The sequence below is a fragment of the Chinchilla lanigera genome, unplaced genomic scaffold (assembly GCF_000276665.1).
Source record: "Chinchilla lanigera isolate Chin_1 unplaced genomic scaffold, ChiLan1.0 scaffold00047, whole genome shotgun sequence".
NCBI lineage: Eukaryota > Metazoa > Chordata > Mammalia > Rodentia > Chinchillidae > Chinchilla > Chinchilla lanigera.
In genome coordinates this window covers 11,001,856-11,022,321 of record NW_004955448.1, presented here as the reverse complement: position 1 = coordinate 11,022,321, position 20,466 = coordinate 11,001,856, and the positions used below count along the sequence as shown (strand labels likewise).

General features: G+C 41.8%; 1 protein-coding gene across 1 annotated transcript in view; it reads right to left on the bottom strand.

The window, feature by feature from the left end:
* Positions 1–5,515: 5,515 nt before the first annotated feature.
* The window catches only part of LOC102005196, a gene marked incomplete at its 5' end in the record, with an annotated part of 44,459 nt that continues 29,508 nt past the window's right edge, over positions 5,516–20,466 (bottom strand). Inside the window, 1 exon segment of the mRNA XM_013518600.1 lies at positions 5,516–5,788. Within this exon segment, the coding sequence (XP_013374054.1) occupies positions 5,683–5,788 (106 nt within the window).

Sequence of the window (20,466 nt, the reverse complement as noted above, 5' to 3'; positions counted from 1 at the left end):
TGCCTAGCACGCATGAGACCTTCAGTTCGATCCTGAGCACCACCAAAAGGTCTTCAAAAATACGGTAGTAAGATTGTGCCTGGTGCACATACGTGCAATCGCAGCACTCCGGAGGCTGAGACGAGGATTTTGAGTTGAAGCCAGCTTGGACTTGCGTAATGAGACCCTGTCTGAAAAAATAAAGTTGTCAGTAAGATTGGTGTGTAAATGTCTTTTAAGTCAAACTAAGATTCACATTGACCGCTGCAGGGCTTCTTTTGTTTTTCGAGAGGGTGTCTGACCATTGTCCAAGCGGCCTCTTTCCTGAGCTCAAGTGAGTCTGCCTCAGCCTCCCCAGTACTGCACTACAGCATGAGCCACCACATCTGGTTCCATAGTGCAATTTACTTCTTAGGACAGATGAAAAACTTTGATAGCTACTACTCTGTGTAAGAGCAGCTGAGTGAAGAGAAGTCTGACCTACCTCCTGCCGTAGGACTGCAGCATTCCTGTATCGCTTCTGTGCTCTTTGCCCCAGTTCCTGTATCTTGTGTCTATGCTGCCCGCAACCAGGTCCTTAGCCTTTCCAGACAGTCCTTTCCAGACAGTCCGTCCTTCATTCTTCGTAAAGGTATCCTATTACCTCTACTTTTTTTCCCTATTACTTTTCAAACATAAATCCCCTTTTCCTTGATTGTATTTTACTTCTGATTTATATAGCCGTATTCTGTTTTGTCCCTGTTGTTGCTATTGATAATTGAATACCTCACATTGGATAAGTTTTTTAAAGGTTTATTTTGGGTCAGAGTTCTGACTGAAGGTCATGGGGCCACGTCTGGTGGTGTCCTTGCGGGCAGAGTCCTGTGGTGGCCCAGTGTCACGCGGTGAGAGACAGGACGTACCTATGTGCATCTGCTCTCTCCCTCTTACAGAGACGCAGGAATTTAATCGTGGGGACTCCTCTAGTGACCTTGTGTAGCCCTAATCATTTCCATATCACTGCCCTCCCAACAGTTTGTTTCCACCCTCTTAATACCTCAGTGAAATTACAACACATGAAGCCTCAGGCAGCACTCAGCTCGTGTCAGATCATGGCAATAGTTGGCTGATTCCTTGGCCGTGGTTCCTTTAATTTTACGAAAGATTTACTCTAGCCTGTTTTACCCTGAAACAAGTAATGTCCACTGGCATGGAATCCTGGCATTCTGGGAGGCTGAGACAGGAGAGTCCCAACTTCAAGCTCAGCCTGGGTGATTTAGCGAGACCCTGTTCAAAGGGCTAGGATGCGGCTCAAAGTGAAGGTGCTGGTTGCAGCCCCCAGTACTGGGGGAGGGCGCTTCAGTAATAAACCCACAAGCTTCTGTGGGTCACTTGATTTCGTTTCCTTCCAGTAATGCCTCCAGTGCCCTGTGCTCCATTGCTAAGTTTTGAGCTCTGTGAGCCACCTTTGCAGATCCTGCATAGTTGCTTTTGTGTGTGTGTGTATATGCGCACAGAGTAATCCTAGGAACCAGCTAAGCAAAGTTCCCTTTAAAGTTTGCTGCAAGTAAAGGCAGAAGCGTGATCTCTACATTTAATGATATTTGAGAAACCTACATTGGGGCAGGGGTGAAGCTAGGAGTTTAGGAGGAAAAATCAAGGAAAATCTACCTGGCTTTTTGCACACTAAGTACACACTCTACTGTGGAGCTGCATCCTGAGACCCTTTCTACACTAGGAACAGTGGCTAGGCTAGAGAGGGAGTTCTCTTAACATTTTGACCCATAACTGGGTGGGATCAAAGTCATTTTCCCGTAATTCCTGTTCTGAAAGCTTGCCCGTCCATTCACCTCAAAATGCAGCTGACCTCCAGCAGTCTGCTCATGTGCTTCCTCCATAAACGGGTGTATTCTGCACAAACGCAGTGGCTCCCAGTGGAGTGTTCAAAGCGTGCTGCCCATGTAACTGAAAGTCCCCCACGTCTGTGTACCCAGACCAGGGATCTTTAACTGACGGGTGGTTTTGGTCATCTTAATGTTTCAGTTGAAGCTTATAGGTGTACACAGAACCGGTGCAGAGAAACAGCTCAGCCCACATTTGAACTTGTTGAGGATTGTCTACAGCAAGTTACCGAAATCAGTAGCTTTGTTCTAGTCAGCCGACTCGGACATGCGAAGAGTACTGAAATTTTGCTTCCCGTTACCTCTGTCCTGTCTTCCTCATTCTCCCGGCTGCAGGGAGCCAGAGGCAGCAGAACGTGTCTTGTTTGCATCCTGGTTTTTTTCAACTTCATAGGTCCCTTGAGTAAGTATCTCTCAAGAAAAGGGATATGCCTGAGTCTGTCAGCCATCCTTGCCATCCCCGTTAACCCTCACTTCGCAGGAGATGTTTTACATTTATGGAATTCTTTCCAGTCTCTAGTGTCTGTTCACTCATTGCTCTATCACACTGCGTTTTTCCGTCTCTCTCCACTAGATTGTAAGCTCCTTAACGGGCAAGGACAGCATATAAGCAAAGCTCTGTAAACACCGTCAAGGTGCCGTGAGTTCTATGGGTACTCAATAAACTTTTGTGATAATGATGCAACTTCTCAGATGAACTGATTGTAGTGACTACCTTGAAAAGTTTCCATTGGAAGTCTTCCTCATTGCATCTGAAGTCTAGGAGGCTTTCAAAAGGGAGGAAAGATAGCTTGTTCCTTGCAGACTAATGCTCCTAATTTTTCCTCACTTTTGATGCTTTAACACCCCATCAGATCTGAGTGTCTAACATCTGTAAAATGTGGAAATAGGTTCTTATGTGTTTTCTAAATAACGCTTTTAGAAACTGAAGTGGAGATGACCTAAAGTCCCCTAACACTACTGATAAAATTCATTTTGGGGGAATACATACCTTATTGAAATGATTCTATGAATGTTTATACAAAGAAAATAACTGAACCGTAAAGGTAAGTTACGCTCGTTTGGTCAGTCAGCTATAGTATGAAGTTATGAGCATGCTTTGGTTTATTCATGTTGCAGTGTTCATTGGTTTAGATAAGCACATAATTGTGTAAGTTTTCTTTTGCCTGAATAGCAATTATACATTTTAGTTGATGGAAAGAAGTGGAAGTGAACATGAGACATGCCCTCGGTTTCGTTTAGTCCCATTCTAAGTAATATTCCCATAACTAGTGTTTTTATCCATTCTTTTGCTCGTGGTTGTTGCAGAGGCCCCACCACAACTCATGCAGCGACCCTGGGGTAGATTGTCTGCCTTCACTCGTTGGCTGTGCTGCTGCTCCTATGGGACCTTACAAAGCTACTTCACCTCTGTGTACTTCCCTGGGTGATGGTGTGGCTTAAACCTGTTCAGAGAGTAACCACGTGGGTTCAGTTCACACAGAATAATCTCAGGAACACAGTAAACATTAGCACCTAAGAGAAGTTTGCTTTAAGGTTTGCTGCAAATAAATACGGAAGTTTTACTCGTTTTGACATTTGTCAGTGCTGGAGGGCCCAGGTTTGGTTGGCAAGGAGTTTAGGGAAACAGCCAATTAAAATGTGCTAGCTGTCAGTTTAGTTTACTGGGAGAAACAGTCATTAGTGGATAAATAAATGAACAAATAAGGAAAAGCAACGATAGATACATGGTAACAGGTTAAACACTACACTCCATATTTGATGAAGCACCCCCCAAAATTTAGACTTAACGCTGTACTTCAACTATTCAGACGTACTCTTTCAGACCTCTAATCCCTGCATTCACCTCACCGTTAGAAAACGATCTCTCCTCTTTCAGCGAGAGGTGACAAGAAAAACCAGTGCACTTCCTGCTTAGAAACCTGAGAGCACTTACCGAGTCCCTGTTCCATTGAAAGATGTATCTTCTCTTCACAACAAGGCAGCGCTGTCTTAGTTCCCGTCTGCTGCTGCTTCCCAGGAACCCTTAGCACTATTCTCCTCGTGTGCACCTGTGCCCTGTCCGTCTGACGCCTCCCCTAACATTTGCACGCTCTCGGAGCTCTTCGTCTTGAGAAAGCGCTACCTTCTCGTCCAGGTCCTGCCCCATCTCCACTTAATCGTCACGACCAGAGCTCTTACAGGGCTGCTTGTTTTCCTCAGTTGTGCAGATCCTACTCGCCTATTTCATAGTTTGCCCATCATTCTCGGACGCTCTTGAAAAGTCACAAGTATGTTGTGATTGTGGTAGTGATTGGCAGAGCTCAAACATTCGGAGAGCGTGCCGTTCTCTTCTAATTTTTCACACTATCCTCGCTTCTGCCAACTCCCTATGCCCCCAGGAATTTACCTAGTATTCTGTCTTTTCTAGTATGTCCTTCTCCCTGGTCATGAAAAGTTTAAGTCTCAGTGTAAGGTTCTCTTCTCACACCCAACTCCCTTTATCTTACACAAAAATAAACGGGACCGACTTCAGCGATTATGATGTACCGCTAACCTCCGGCTGGCCGCGGGCGTTCTCTGAAATCCCCATGCTGCCTTCAGGAAGTTCCCACGCGGGCGTTTGGAAAGCAGCCGCAAGCCAGCTTGTGCAAACCCACGCCCGTGGCCTTCCTCTCCTTCCCACAGACATGGTCCTGCCTCTGTGACTGTCGCCCCCCAGTGTTCTCAAGAACGGCTCTTGCATCCATGCACTTCCTTCCGTTTCTCCTTCCTTGGCGTTACCGTGTCTCCCTGAACCCCTGAAATTCTGTTAAGATCACCTTCCAAGCCGTTCCGGCCTTTCCAGGCTGATCTCGACGTGGGAGGCAGGGTGATCTTTCCAAGATGGAGTCTGAGGCTAGGTGCCGGCATTTCTGTTTTCACATCTTCTCACAGCTCTTACGTAAAAACACGTCTTTTTTCCTTTTGATTTAATTATTCAGAATCTCAACGTGTGCGACATTAGGGGTGAAATCCTGTGCGCATCACCCACCTTCAGCCGTCATCAACACATAACCAATCTTGTTTTAGCTCTGGCCCATCTACCTTTCCTACCCCCCTTGGATTGCTGTGAACCCCAAACATTTCATTATATACCTTTAAAATTCTAAGATTTGCTTAGCTTAAGGACAGTACTATTATCACCTTTTAAAACATAATTCTTGCTTGATACAGTGTTGCATACCTGCAATCCCAGCACTCAAGAAGCTGAGGCAGGAGGATCATGATTTCCAGGCTAGCCTGGACCCTGGCCCAGAAAATGAATTCCTTAAGGGAAGTATTCAGTGTTCCAGTCTTCTTGGATTAAGACAAAATTATTAATGTTTAGTCTCTGCCTGCCTTCTGCTGTAGGCATTTATCATACACATGACACGGCTCTGTTTCAGATGCCCTGGCTTTTCAGCCACTTTTTATATAATGTATTATAAGCTCTCAATACCCCAGCAGTGCAAGAAAGAAAATGTTGGTCTGGGGTGTAGCTCAGTAGAATTCCTTCTTGGCAAGTGCAAGGTCCTGAGGAGAACCACAGAACAAAACAAAAACATAGAATTACATTCTTTTTCATTAGAGCACACTGAAACTCACAATTAAAATTCCCCATTACTAGACCATAGCAGGAAGCAAATAACATTGCCTGGAACAAAGTGCGGATATTCTTTAATGGGGGCGTAGATTCGTGAGGAGGGTGGGTGCTTTGCCCCAGAGCGAGGCCGAGGAAATGGTAGCAAATCTCCCGGAAGAGCAGGACCTCCTTCCCCTTAGGACTCTCAAGTGGGAGGATGTAATTGTCAGTTCGGACTTGTCAGTAAATCTGTCGCTGTTGAGGATACGTCTCAGGGAGATGAGTAGAGGCAGGGAGACCGGTTCGGAAGATGTCAGAGCAGCTGGCCACGAGCGAAGGGTGGGTCCTGAAATGGAGAAGAGATAACTAAAAACGTTGCGCAGCGTGCCCATCATGTTATTGTCCCAAACCCACTCTCCATTGCCCTGTTTTGCGCACTAGAGCTGAGCCACATAAACAACATAGCAGCAGTAGCTTTGCTGTTAAGACCGTGGTGATGACACAGGACTGTTGGGGCCGGAAGGCCCTTGTGGGTTCTAGGTGGGCGTTTTTGTAACTCAGCACTGGAGCCCAGTGGCCCTTGAGGACCGGCTCCTACTGTGCGTCCTGGCCTTGCGCTCCCGACACGCGGCTGCTTCAGAGCAGTCCCGACAAGCCGCTTCCACAGCAGTGTGTGTGCATGTGTACCATGCAGGAGACAGGCAAGTACTCTACAGGAGAAGTTTTATCCGAGGAAGAACTTCATAGGAAATGCTCCAGACTAGGATAGAAGGTAAACACTACTGCAGGAACCAGTGTAATCTCTCTCTCTCTCTCTCCCCTCTCCTTCTCTCCCTCGCTCTCCTTCCCTCCCTCCCCTCTCTCTCCCCCTTCCCTCCCTCCGCACCTGTTCCTTTTCTGGGCAGTGTTGGAGACCTGTCCCGGTACCTTGCGTATGCTAGGCAAGTACTTTACCACGGAGTTATGTCTCCAACCTCATTGTAATCTCAGGACATAAATTCTTAAAATGCAGTAATTAAAAAACAACCCAACTGAAAAGGAACAAAATTTTGAACAGACATAAAGCTGGACATGGTGGCACATATACCTGTCATCTTAGCTCACAGGAGACTGAGGCAGGAGGATTACGAATTGTAGGATACCCTGGGCAATTTAGCAAAATAAAATGTAAAAAGAGCTGGGAGTGTAGCTCATTCGTAGAGCACTTGTCTAGCACATATGAGGCAATATGTAATGGCAAATACATTTTTCATATGTTTTATATGAAGCTCATCATCATGAGAGAAATGCAATAAAAGCTATGAGATACCACATTAGAATGGCTCAATTTTTAAAAGTGACAATTCCAAATGCTGACAGAGATGCAGAACAAATGGAATTCTCATACATTGCTAGTGGAATGCCCAGGCTCTTTGGAAAGTAATTTTCCAATTTCTTATCAAATTAAGTATGTGGGGGCTGGGGATATAGCTCAGTGGCATAAGTGCTTGCCTGGCAAGCACAAGGTCCTGAGTTCAATTCCCAGTACAAAAAAAAAAAAAAAAAAATTAAACATGTGCTTTATCCTGCAACCAGCAATGCTTATCCTAGATATCTACTTGAGTGAAATGAAATTTTGTCTACGTGAACACCTGTGTGTGAATGCTTATAGCTGCGTTATTTATAATCCCAACAGCAAACAAAGTTCTTGCAGTTGGTGAGTAAACTAGTATGTCCACCTAACTGATTATCCTTATCAGTAAAAAGCTGGCAACATGAATGCATTCAAATGCATGTTTGTTAGCTGTAATAAGCCAGATTTAATTTATACAGTATGATTCCATTTATATTACAATCTGGAATAGGAAAAATCAGAAAGTTACCCGGTGCTGCAGAATAACTAAATTAAATGCTACAGTTGAACATAACTGGAGACTGGAATTAAAAGTTACACAGTTTTCTTAAAACATTTAATGAGTAGGTCAGTTCTTCCAAGTTGAACTTTAAAAAAAAAAAGGAATATTCATGAAAATTCTGAAAAAGAGCAAGTCCAAATCAGTAGTTACAACAGTGTGGAATTGGCTCAATAAAATTTGCTAGAGCCTTTTGGAGGGGACCTGGGGTGAACTCAAAGCCTTACCGTGGTAGTCAGGCACTATGTACCCCTGAGCTATCCCCAGAGTTCTAGAGACATTTTTTTAAATTGAGTGGACCCAAACAATTGTAGGGATGTATACGAGAGGTAACATCAACAGAGGAAAGATTCGGGAAATAGTAACGAAAGTCAGATGAGCCATCCAGAAAGAAAGCTGACTTTACATCTCCTGGCTTTATATCAGGGAAAAATCCAATGAATAAAAATAAAAATGAACAGTAAAGCCGGGCATGGTGGCACACATCTGTAATCTCAACACTCAGGAGGCTGAGGCAGGAGGATCACTGTGAGTTCGAGGCCAGTCTGGGCTACAAAGTGAGTTCAAGGCCAGCCTGAACTACACAGAAATACCCTGTCTCAAAAAACAAAAAATGAACACTAAATCTATAAAAGTAATACTTGAACGCCCTGGGATAATTTTTATATAGCTGCAAAGTGGGGAAAGATCTTTGTGGGCATGTGTAAAACTCAGAAGCTAGAAATAAATTGATAAATTCACTAACATAAACAAATAAAAGTTCTTGCAGGAAAATCTTCATGTGAGTTCAAGGCCAGCCTAAACCACATATGAGACCTTGTCTCCAAAAAAAAACAAAAAACAAAGCTTGGGGGGTGGGATGGAGCTAGAGATTGAACCCAGGACATCACGTGTAGTAGGCAAGCACTTCAGCACTAAGCTACACCTAGCCTAAAAGAGTGTTTCTAGTCACTTAATACAAAGGGCCAATTTTCTAACAGGAAAACTCCTACAAATCAGTTTTAAGAGGCTCAGTGCAAAACTAGATGAAATACAGGGACAGAGTTAACAGCATGGAAGTGGCTCTTACGGGTTGGCTTCTGTTCCCCTAAAAGCCGAATGCTGAAGTTTAACCCTCAGAATGTAACTAATGAAATCAATGAAGTGGACCCAAATCCTAGGACTGGTGTCCTTAGAAAAGGGAGAGATTTGGGAACAGACACGCACACACACACACACACACACACACACACACACACACACACACAGAATGCCATGTGAAGACGGAGTCGGTAATCGGAGTGATTTTTCTACAAGCCAAGGAAAGCCACTGATCGCCAGCAACCCATCAGAAGCTAGGGGAGAATCGCTGTGGACACACCGCAGCTCGAAGAAAGCTCAAAGCTCCTTCATCTCCGATTTCCAGGCTCCAGAACTGTGACAATAAATTTCTGTTGTTTAAGCCACCAAGTATGCAGTATTTTGTGACAGCAGTGCTAGCAAACTAATACAGTCTCTACGTCTGAAAACCTGCAATCTCCCCAGTAAGTGAAATTCAAACTAAAACTGCAAGAAACCGTTTGTAGTCTAGTCGTTGACAAAGATCAAGAGCCTGGGTAACAAAACGTCACTGGTGTGAGGAAGCAGTGCTCTCGTACCTTGCTGTTTGCAGAGCAGACTGGCACAGACTCACCATGGAGATAAATTCTTTGTCTACTTTTTGCCTAGCCCCGCCCCGCCCCGCCCGGCCCCACCCACCTCTGCTCCTCCTCCTCTCCTGCTTCCTCCTCCTGCTCCCTCCCCTGCTCCCTCCCTCCTCTCCCCTCTGCCCTCTCCCTTCTTCCATCTCTCATTTCCACCTCTACTCTCGTGTGAGGTCCTGGGAATCTGCACAGAGCTGCATCCCCAGCCTGTTTAGTTTGTTTTAGGACAAGAGCTCACCAAGTCCCTACATTGCCCAGGTTGGGCTGGAACTTGCACTCTCCTGCCTCAACTTCTCAGACTGCTGAAGTTACAGGTGTGCACCATCACGTCCAGCTGGTGGAAGTAAATTTAATAAAATCTATCAAATTATTTTAAAAGCATCCTCCTTAAAATGTATGAAATAATATGCTTGCGAATTTATTCATGGCAACATACAATGGAAAAACTGGAATTATCAGTAGCGAGTGGTTTATAATCAATCTCATAATGGATTATTTTACACCTATTTTCAAAATAAAAACATTTTTTGTGTTGATATAGGAACATCTCCAAAATATTGAGACTGATAAAGCAAAATGCACAATTGTATATGGTATTTTAACATACATTTTAAAAGGATGTTCAGATACACATTTACTTATGCTTAAAATATCTCTGAAAGAATATACTCAAGGTATTGTTAACATTGGATTGTCCATAGAAGCAAATTGGATTTGTAAAGCACAAGATTGGAGGGAGTCTTTTATCACTTGGTGTTTAAGAAAATACTTTTGAATTCTGAACCACATGAATAATACACTTAATTTTTACATTGTTTTTTGCTGCCACAAGGTGGCAGTGTTCAAATCTTTATAGAACATAATACTGTTTCAAAATTTTGTCACATGACATTAATTAGTGTATTCTGTAACTTTCAAGGATTCAATCAGTAATTAAAAATATTTTAAACTTATGTTCATTTAAGCTAGCATACTTTTTCTTTATTTTCCTTAATTTTATAATCATAGTCTATATGTTTTGGTTTTGCTTTCATTAAAACACTACAGGCCCAAAACAAGAAAAAAATGAAGTACAAAAGGACCTTTAATGAAATAGTAGTCTTCCGGGGCTGGGGATTTAGCTCAGCGGCAAAGCACTTGCCTGGCAAGCGCAAGGTCGTGAGTTCAGTTCCCGGTACCGGAAAAAAAAACCAAAAACCAAAAAAAAAAAAAAAAGAAACAGTAGTCTTCCTCTCTATCCCACGTCCATTCCCACAGTCAGCTGACCACCTCTTGTTGTTACTTAGGATGCATCCTAAGTAACAAGTCATCCTAAGTAATGACATGTTATTTAAAACCTTAAATAACATGTATATATCTCTAGTTTTAATTTTTATGCACTTTAAATCAAATATACTCCTTATGACGAAGACTTATCTCACTAGTACTACTTCCCACTTGCATTCTTTGACAGCCCCTCCCGTGGTAGTGGGGATCAAGACCAGAGGTGCGCTACCACTGGATCAAGACCAGAGGGCGCTACCCGCCCAGCCCCTGCACCTGAAATGAGACGTTGAAGCCTCCCTCCAACATTGTCTCTTAGTTCCCTGACGTGTAAGACAGAACATCAATACTTTACGTCTTCTTTTCACCTCTCTGCCCCTTTTCCACTTCCCAACTTTCATTAGCTTTTTAAAAAAAAAAAAAAAAAAAAAAAAAACAGCTTCGGTGAGATATAACTTACCCACCGTGAGGTTAAGGTGAAGTATATAATTCAGTGGTTTTTAGTGTATTTTCAGTTGAACCACCACCACCATAACCTATCTTTAGAACATTTTCATTGCCCTACGGAGAAATTCTGTGCCCGTTACAGCCACCCCTCACTGCCCCACAGCTCCAGCCTCACCAACCACCCATCTGCCTGGCGTCTTGACCTACTGTGGACACTTGATATAAATAGAGCCCTACAATCATATGCGATCTTTTGTGACTGACTTGTTTCACTTAGCATGTTTTTGAGAGGTCCATCAAGTGTAACATCTGTCAGTACTTCATTTCTTTTTATTGGAAAATAATATTCCATTATCTATATTTCTACTTTTTCTTTCTCACTTCATATCAGTTGATAGATATTTTAGGCGTTTCCACATGTTTGTTATAACTAATGCTGTGATACGCTATTATCTGTGTTTCTTCATTTCCTTCTGTAACTAAGATTGCGCTCTCTCTCCTGTGACTTGATCCTAAAAGTTGAAAAGTAATGACAAGGATTTTTGTGTGCACGTTTTTCACTACGGAGCCAACTATGGGGTTGGGATTTACCTGCTTCTCTTGAAGACCATTATGGCAGCCCTGTCCCACTTTCAGCAGCAAGATCAAACAGATTTTTATACACTATTATTTCCTCAAAATCATTGTTTCACATTGAATCACCTTGAACAGCTGTTCTTTCTCTCAGGTTTCTAACTGTGTACCAATCAAAAAAAAAAAAACAAATAGTTCTCACCATATCCCCAAATTTGTCCAGCCTCTCAGTCATATAGTTTATAGCATGTGCTTCTTTGTTCCCAAGACGTCTCTTCTGGAAACTTCTGTGCTCTGCTCCAATATGATACGGCATAGCTATATTGCTGGGATTAATTCTTTTTGAATACCATGTTTTTCAGTTTTCTATTTATTTATTTTGCTTTGTAAACATTCATCCTCAGATAACTTCCTCAGGAATCATGAAATGTCAGTAATTTTATTTCAATTTTCACATTTTTTTGCCTTCACATTAATTTGTCCACTGCAGAATTCTACATTCAAACCTAGAATTCTCAGAACCTTGCAGAATTTGTCTTCTGGTACCGAATATTATTAATGATAAATCTTATGCCAACTGGCTTCTCATCCCCTTATTTGTAGACTGTTTGTCTCCCTTTCCCTTCTTTTTTTTTTTTTTGGTTTTGTTTTTTTTCCGGTACCGGGAATCAAACTTACGACCTCGCATTTGCCAGGCAGGCGCTGTGCCACTGAGCTAAATCCCCAGCCTCCCCCCTCTTTTTATTATCTCTTTGTATTTGGCCTCCGGAATCTTCATGATGATGTATATAGCATGGATCTTGCTTTGTTTCTCGTGTGGCAAACTCATCTTTCTACAAATCATTGAAATGTTCTGTTCTTTGATCATTTATTCTCCATTTTCTCTTCTCTCTTTTGGAACACGAATGCTGAACCCTTTTTGTAGGGGAGGGTGATGTGCTGGAGATCAAACCCAGGCCCTCAGGCATGCCCTGATGATGAACCTTATAAGCTATTTTTCATCCCTGTGTTGTTGTTTGCGCAACATTTTAGATTTCTTGTTTACATTATCTACAAGTATTATAATTTTTTGTTAAATTTGGAAATCATATTTTGCAAGTTTTAGGAGCTACATTTGTTCTTTTACACAAATGTCCCTATTTCATTCCATCCAATTCTTATTTTATAGCTTACTGGCCTCTTTTTTTTTTGTCTTTTTGAGACAGGCTCTCACTATGCAGTTCAGGCTGGCCTTGAGCTCACTCTGTAGCCCAGGCTGATCTTGAACTCACAGTGATCCTCCTGCCTCAGCCTTCTGAGTGCTGGGATTACAGGTGTGTGCCACCATGCCTAGCTTATTTTATAGGTTACTGACTTTTTAAACCTTCCTTTATTTAATATATTAATTAGAAACAAATTTCCCTATTCCCCAAATTATATCTGTTGTCAAGTGTTTGGCTCTCTTGGTTCTTCTCTTTCTTGCCCCCTGGTTTCCTAATCTATAAGGTGATTATTCCGTTCAACTTTTAGGAAGAAAGGTGTGGTTGCTTATTCCAAGAAATGAGTGTGCACCTACTTGGATTGTTGATCTTTTTTGTGCAAGAGGTCTCCTCCTTAGGCTAAGAAGACTGAACATTCTGTGTGGTTTGGGTAGAACTTGTTGACTTCAAACTGTCTTCAAACATTTGATCAGATCAGGTACCAGAACCTCAGAATGTTAGGCTGAGAAGTGAGGAAGCCTTCTTGCTCCTAAACAGATAATTTTTTTTTTGGTAAAAACAATTGGCTTCTTTTTCCTCTCACTTTTTGTGCTCAAGATAAATATCAATTGTTTCATATGCACATATGGGTAGGGAAAAGAGGAGTTTAAGGAGCTAAACATATGATTTAGTCCTTCACCTGTTCTCCTTCGTGCGAACATTTATTCTTTTTTGCTCTTCTGTGTGGTCATTTTCATTTCAACGCGTCAACAAATTCTCATAAGAGAATAGAGAAGACACACATGTCCCAACACCATGGAGACCACTTTTAGATCTACTTTTTTCTTTGCTCCGGATCATGAATTTGTATCTGCGTGAACTTGTACCAGTTTTTCATTTTCTGATTATAAAAGTAATAAACATTCATTGTATAAAATTTGGACATATAGAAAAATGTAAAAATCTGTAATCCACTAAGCAGAAATCATTACTGTTGCCATTACAGTGCATTTATTTTCAGTCTTTTTAATATCCATATGGTGGGTAATCTCAGCACTCGGGAGGCTGAGGCAGGAGATTGGATCACTGCAAGTTTGAGGTTGGTCTGGGCTACATAAGTAAGTTCAAGGAAGCCTGTACCTTAGAGCAAGGCCCTGTCTCCAAAACAAACAAACAAAAAATTGGCCAACATACAGGTAAATCTAAAACATATCCTGGAAAAAGGATAAGTAAATCTAAATTGTATTCTTTCAACAGATGAAGCACCGAGCTGGAGAGTAGTAAGCAGCAAAGGGCCTCTCTGAGAGTTGCCGTTCGGACACTGGCATACAGCAATGTGAGGAAGACAAGAGGGAGGAAGTGGGTCCCTGGACCCAGAAGAAACTGAAGCCCATGGAGAGGGAAGAGCAAAAGTTCAATAAAGAAGGAGGAGGTGGCCAGCAGTGCCTTCTCCCTGAGACCAGACTCACTGTGTGAGAGGAGAGGTTCAAACCTGTGGGCACATGGTGACTGCTGGTGACCCCAAAAGCCTCCACAGAGAGACACAGCAGTGGCGGGGAGCAGTGGGTGTGAAGGATTGCACTAGCTGGTGGTGAGTGCTGAGGGCTCAGTGGTCCCGTCCAGGACAGTGATTGGCCAGGAGCCATCTTGGAGAGGGGACGGCTGAGCCCAGAACTCAGAGTAGCTGCTGGCTCCATCTAGCGGTGCCCAGCTGGGCTCAGGCTCATAGAAGGTGCACTGACGGCTGCAGTGAGTGAGCCTGACTTCAGCCGGAAGGTGCAGGCTCGCTGAGGTTATCCACCCTCCACCAAAAAGCCACTGCTGGCTTGCTGGGGTAAATCAACATGGATCAGATGCTGTCTTCACACGCTGTCTACCAGTGACAAAAGAGACAAACCTGGAAGTGGACTTTTTCTTTTTCCTTTCCTTCTCTCTCTCATTTGTTTATTTATTGTTGTGGGGTTATGTTTGTTTTTTGTTCTTTGTTTTTGTTTCATTCTCCTTCATTGTTTGATTGTTTTTGTGAGTATGAATGTAGTTTCTAGCCTCTTGTGGTTGTTGTTGTATTCTGTTCTTCTTTTTATTTCTTTCGCTTCAGTCCTCTGCACCAGTTTCCCAAAGTTAGCTTGATCCCCCTTTGTCCTCCAGCCTTACTTCTAATCTCTTCCTCTTCTTCCACTTCTCTGTATTCTCACTAACCCATTTTAAATTTTAACCCCGAGGACAAAATTGACATATTAAGGACTTGTGTACTGTGTATAACTTTCTGGTTTGTTTTATATTTTGTTATATAACCACAAATCTAGTTCATATGGTTAAAGGTGGCAAATTAATAGTTTGCTCCATTTGTCATTTTCTAGGCTGTGTTTGATGCTGTGGTCATTGCACATGGTACCACTATAACCAAAAGTGACATAATTGTTCTAAACAGCTATTCTTCCTCGTATTCCAAGACTGGGATTGACTAAGGGTCACAGAAAATTCTGAGGTATAGGGTCATAAAACCAGAGGCTAGGCAAAGCAGGCAGCAATGTTTAATCCCAACAAATTGAAGAAGTAGGAGCTTGCAACGGATTCAAAACCCAAAAAGCAGCTATATCTGGAAGATACCTTGGAGGAGTAGTCATTTTCTAAGGGTTCAAAATACTAAGCAATAAAGTAATCTACCATGGGCAATTTACAAACATCACCCCAGGAATTAAACTAAGAAAAGAAAAGAAAATGATAAGACACTTGAATAAGATGCAATCCCAGATACCTGGTTCACCAAAGGCAAACCCAGGGGGCTGTGCGGTGGGACAATCTGAAAGCTACCTATGTGGCCTCTCTGAAGTGGTAACAACAAAGCAATTGAATGAGGCTCTAGAAAAAAATCAAATCAGAAATAATTTCTCAGATAACTAGGTATCCACAATGAAAACCACAATGAAAGTCATGACTCTAGAGCAGATATAGATGAAAAATAGAGGAGCTTAAGAAAATTATAGTAGCCATGAATGCTCGGCATAGGAAAAAAATGGAACCCCTAAGGCAGTTCTAACAGATATCTAGGAGAATAAAAATTCCATTGAAAGTATCTGTAGCAGATTAAGCCAGTGTGTGCATGGAATCTCAGATGTAGAAGACAGGCTTGTGGTTAGCAGTCATGAAAAGAAAGACAATTTAAAAATAGCAAGGGACCATGAGAAATCAATCCAGCAGCTACTAGATGAGGCAAAGAAGAATAACAAGATTAATTGGAGTCAGTGAAAAGGCAGGAGACAGCACAAATGACATTAAAAAAAAAAAAACTGTTCACAGATGTCATGACAGACTTCCCTGGTAGAGAAAAAGAATTTGATGTACAAATGAGTGAGGCATATAGAACTCCAATTAGCCACAATCAAAGAAATCTACAGCCAGGCATATCATAGTCAAGATTGCAGTAATTCAGTACAAGAATAGAATCTTAAGAGCTGTTAAGGAAAAGAAACAAATCACCTATAAAGGAAAGCCCATCAGAATCACAGCTGACTTCTCAGCATAAACCCTCAACCAAGGAGGGCTTGGAGTGAAGGATTTCAAATTCTAAAGGAAAACAACCTTCAGTCTAGACTGGTATACCCCACAAAACTATCTTTCAAAACTGATGGAGAAATAAGATACTTCCATGACAAAGAATATCTGAGGAAATTTATGACCACCAAACCAGCACGCTAAAATATTTTGAAGGACATTCTAGAAAGAGATAAGAAAGACTACAACTCCATGAACCCCAGCAGAAGGAATCCACCAGAGAAGGTAACAATTAAACAGAGCGAGGGGGAAAAAGAGGATGAGCCAACAATGAAAATAACATGACAAGGACAAGTCAGTACAGATCAGTTATAACCACCAACGTTAATGGTCTCAGTTCACCAATCAAAAGACACAGACTGGCAGAATGGATCAAGAAGCAAGATGCAACAATATGCTGCATACAAGAAACACATTTAATTCAAAAAGAAATTCAGAGACTGAAAGTCACAGAATAGAAAACAATACTCAATGCAACAGGAACCCAGAAAAAAGCAGGGGTTGCTATTCTATTTGCAGATAAAGTGAATTTCAAGCCAAGACTGATTAAGAGAGATTAAGAAGGTTACCATATCCTTGTAAAGGGAATAATCCAAGAGGAAGAGATAACAATCATAAATATATATGCAACAAATACCAATGCACCACCTATCTATATAAAACAAATATTAACAGGCATGAGAAATCAAATAAGCACTAATAAAATTGTTTTGGGGGATCTCAATACCCCACTGTCACAATATCCATATGGTGTATTTTTAAAAACAAACTTGATGTTAGATCACATACAATTTTTATATCCTGCTCTTTTCTCTTCTTTTGGTACAGGGAATCGAACTCATGACCTTGCACCTGCCAGGCAGGCACTGTGTCACTGAGCTACACCCCCAGCCCCATATCCTGCTCCTTTCAATCATGAACAACTTCCCACGTCACAAAATGCCTTCTGAAGTATGATGTTTAATGGCTACATAGTATTTTACCATATGAATACACCATGATTTACTAGTTCTCCTATTGTTGGACATTTTGTTTGGTCCCAATTTTGTATTTCAGTTTGTTACCTCAGAATACATCTGTCAGCCTTGAATTTCCTTGTACACTGTGGTAACATCCTAATTGCAATCAGCAGTGTACAGTAGTACTTTGTGTGTTTGTTTCTGCATTTGTTTTTGAGACAGGGTCTCACTGTGTAGTTCAGGTTTGTCTTGATCCTCCTTCCTCAGATTCTTGAGTACTGGGGTTGCAGGCGTGAGCCACCACACCTGGCTCTTTGTTTTATACTTTGTTTATGCTTCCCAGATACTGTGTTCTGTTTTTCCAATAGTAGGTGCTCACTTTATGCATTGACTCATATTTTAATTCTCAAAAACTTTCAAAATTTTTCCCATTATTATGTCTGTTATTGTATTCTACAATGAGTCATCTTTTTTTTTTTTTTTTTGAGACAGGGTCTCACTATGTAGTTCAGACTGGCCTTGAGCTCACTTTGTAGCCCAGGCTGGTCTCAAACTCATAGCAATCCTCCTGCCTCAGCCTCCCAAGTGCTGGGATTACAGGCATGCACCACCACGCCCAGCAATGAGTCATCTTTGATTTTACAAAGGTACAGTAATTGTTTGAGTGCCACAAACCATACCCAGTTAAGTGAACATCATTCGTATGTGTTTTCTAACTGCTCCACCAGGTGGCTATAGCCTAGTCTCTCTCCCTTTCTTTGGGCTTTCCTGTTTTCTCAGACCTAGTATTAAAGTTGAGCCTACAGTGGTTATAAAGTGAAACTTTTAAATGTTCAAGTGCAAGAAAGAAATGCATCTCTTTCACAATAAATCAAAATCTAGAAATAGCCAGGTGTGGTGGGACATATTTATAATCCACATACTCAAGAGACGGAAGCAGGAGGCTTGCAAGTTCAAGGCCAGCCTGCACAACTTAGCAAGATACTGTTTCAGAATAAAATAAAAAGGGATGGGGATGCTAGGTCAGTGTTATGGGTGTTTGCTTATTTATTATGTGTGCGTCCTCAAGGGTTCAATCCCAGTAACAATAAACAAAAAGATAAATAAATAAATAAATAAGTGCTAGAAATTATTAAGCTTAATGAAAATGCAGTTCAGAAGTTGGATAAGCCAAAAGGTAAGCCTCCTGTGCCAGTTAGCAGTTGTGAGTGAAAAAAAAATGTTCTTGAAGTAAATTAAAAGTGCTACTCCAAGGAACACAGTAATGGTAAGAAAATGAAACAGGCTTGGGGCTGGGGATTTAGCTCAGCGGCAAAGCACTTGCCCGGCAAGCGCAAGGTCGTGAGTTCGATTCCTGGTACCGGAAGAAAAACAAACAAAACAAATGAAACAGGCTTGTTGCTTATATGTACAAAGTTGTAGTGGTCTGGACAAAAAAGCAATCCAGACACAACATTTCTTTAAACCAAAGCCTAATCCTCAGAAGAGCCTTAACTCTCTTCAATTCTTTGAAGGTGACAGAGATAAGAAAGCTGAGAAGCAAAGTCTGAAGCTAACAGACTTCAGTGGATGGGGTGTGAGAAAAGAAGCCGTCTCTATAACCTACAATGCAAGGTGCAGCAGCAAGTGCTGATGTAGAGGTTGCAGCAAGTTGTCCAAAACATCTCACTGGCAAGTATAGCTGTGCTAAACAATGCACTGAAATACAATCAATGTAGATAAAACAGCCTTATATTTGAAGAAGATGCCATCTCTGACTTTGATAGCTAGAAGGAAGTTACTGCCTGGGGTTTCAAAAGACAGCTCAACACTCTTGTTAAGGGGATACCACAGCTGGTGACTTGACGCTGGGGCCATTCTGAAAATCCTATATGTGTTATACTAAATGTACTCTGCCTGTGATCTATAGACAGAACAAAAAAGTCTAGACGACAGCAATCTGTTTATAACACGGCTTACTGAATATTTTAAGCTCACTGCTGAGACCTACTGCTCAGAAAAAATACTATGTATTCCTTTCAGAATATTCAGCTAATTGATAATGCACATGTCATCCAAGAGCTCTGATAGAAATAGACAATGAGATTAATGTTGTTTTCAGGCCTGCTAACAATATCCATTCCGCACCCCATGGATGGAGTAATTTTGACTTTCAAATCTTATTTAAGAAATACATTTCAAGCCAGGCATGATGGTGCATGCCTGTAATCCCAGCACTCAGGAGGCTGAGCCAGAAGATTTCAGTAAGTCTGAGGCCAGCCTGGCTGTATAGTGAGCTCAAGGCCAGCCCGAACTACACAGCAAGACCCTGGGTAAAATGCTACCAAACAACATCTCATACTACAAAGAAATCTCTCATGAAAGGAAGAGGCATTTGATGTTGCAAATTTCATTGTTTCCTATTTTAGGAAATTGCCACGGCCACCCTTAACCTTCAGTAACCACCATCCTAAAGAGTTCGCAGACATCAACATGGAGGCTGGAGCCTTCACCGGCATAATTATGATGACTACCTCAGTCTCAGAAGGTCATTAGCATTTTTAGCAATATAAAGTATTTTAAGCAAAGATATGTAGTTTCTTCAATTGTTATTTCTTATTAATGCATGATTACAGTAGCTAATGATGACATCCCTCATGGGGAGAAAAGTGCGCCCATTTTCCTACAAATATTCAAGTTTATCCTTTATGGAAGAATAGTTCTCCATTGTGTATAAACACCACACTGTAACCATTCAATATGCATATTTGTAAAGTGATATATTATATTTAATAGACTACAGTAGAATGTAAACATAACTTTTATATGCATTTGGAGACTGTGTGACTCAGTTATGGCAATATTTGCTTTATTGCAGTGGCCTGAAACCCAGCCTACAATGTCTTCAAGATACACCTGCACTCTAATTTAAGCTACAGAGGAATTTGGTAAAAGGAAAGCAGGTAGTCCACAAAATCACCATAAATCATACATATGCAAGTACAGGCAAGAGTTTTTTTCTGATTAATTGAAAAGCAGAATCCATCTGCTGTTCATCTTCTCAGGCACTGTAAGATATCCACTTACACCACTTTCGTGGTGTGTTGGTTACTTTTCTCTCATTGCTGAGACAAAAATACCCAACACCCAAAATTGAGGAACGAAAGGTTTATTTAGCTCACAGTTTGTGGAGGTTTCAGTCCATGCTTGGCAACCCCAAGGCAGAGCAGCACACGGCAGAGGGCAGAAGTTCACGCCTGCGGAAAACAGCAAAAGCAGCAAGAGCAAAAAAGGGCGGAGCAGCAGAGAGCAAGCCTCTCTCCGTGTCTTATATACGCAGGCTGCTGCTCCAGGGTGGGGGTAGCACTCCACCCATAATCCCAGCACTGAACCATAAATTGATCACAAACTCTAGAAGCCTGCCCCAAGACCGCATGAGGCCCTGGGGACGTCCACACACAAACCGTAACGCAAGGACTTGCTTGATGGCATTTCT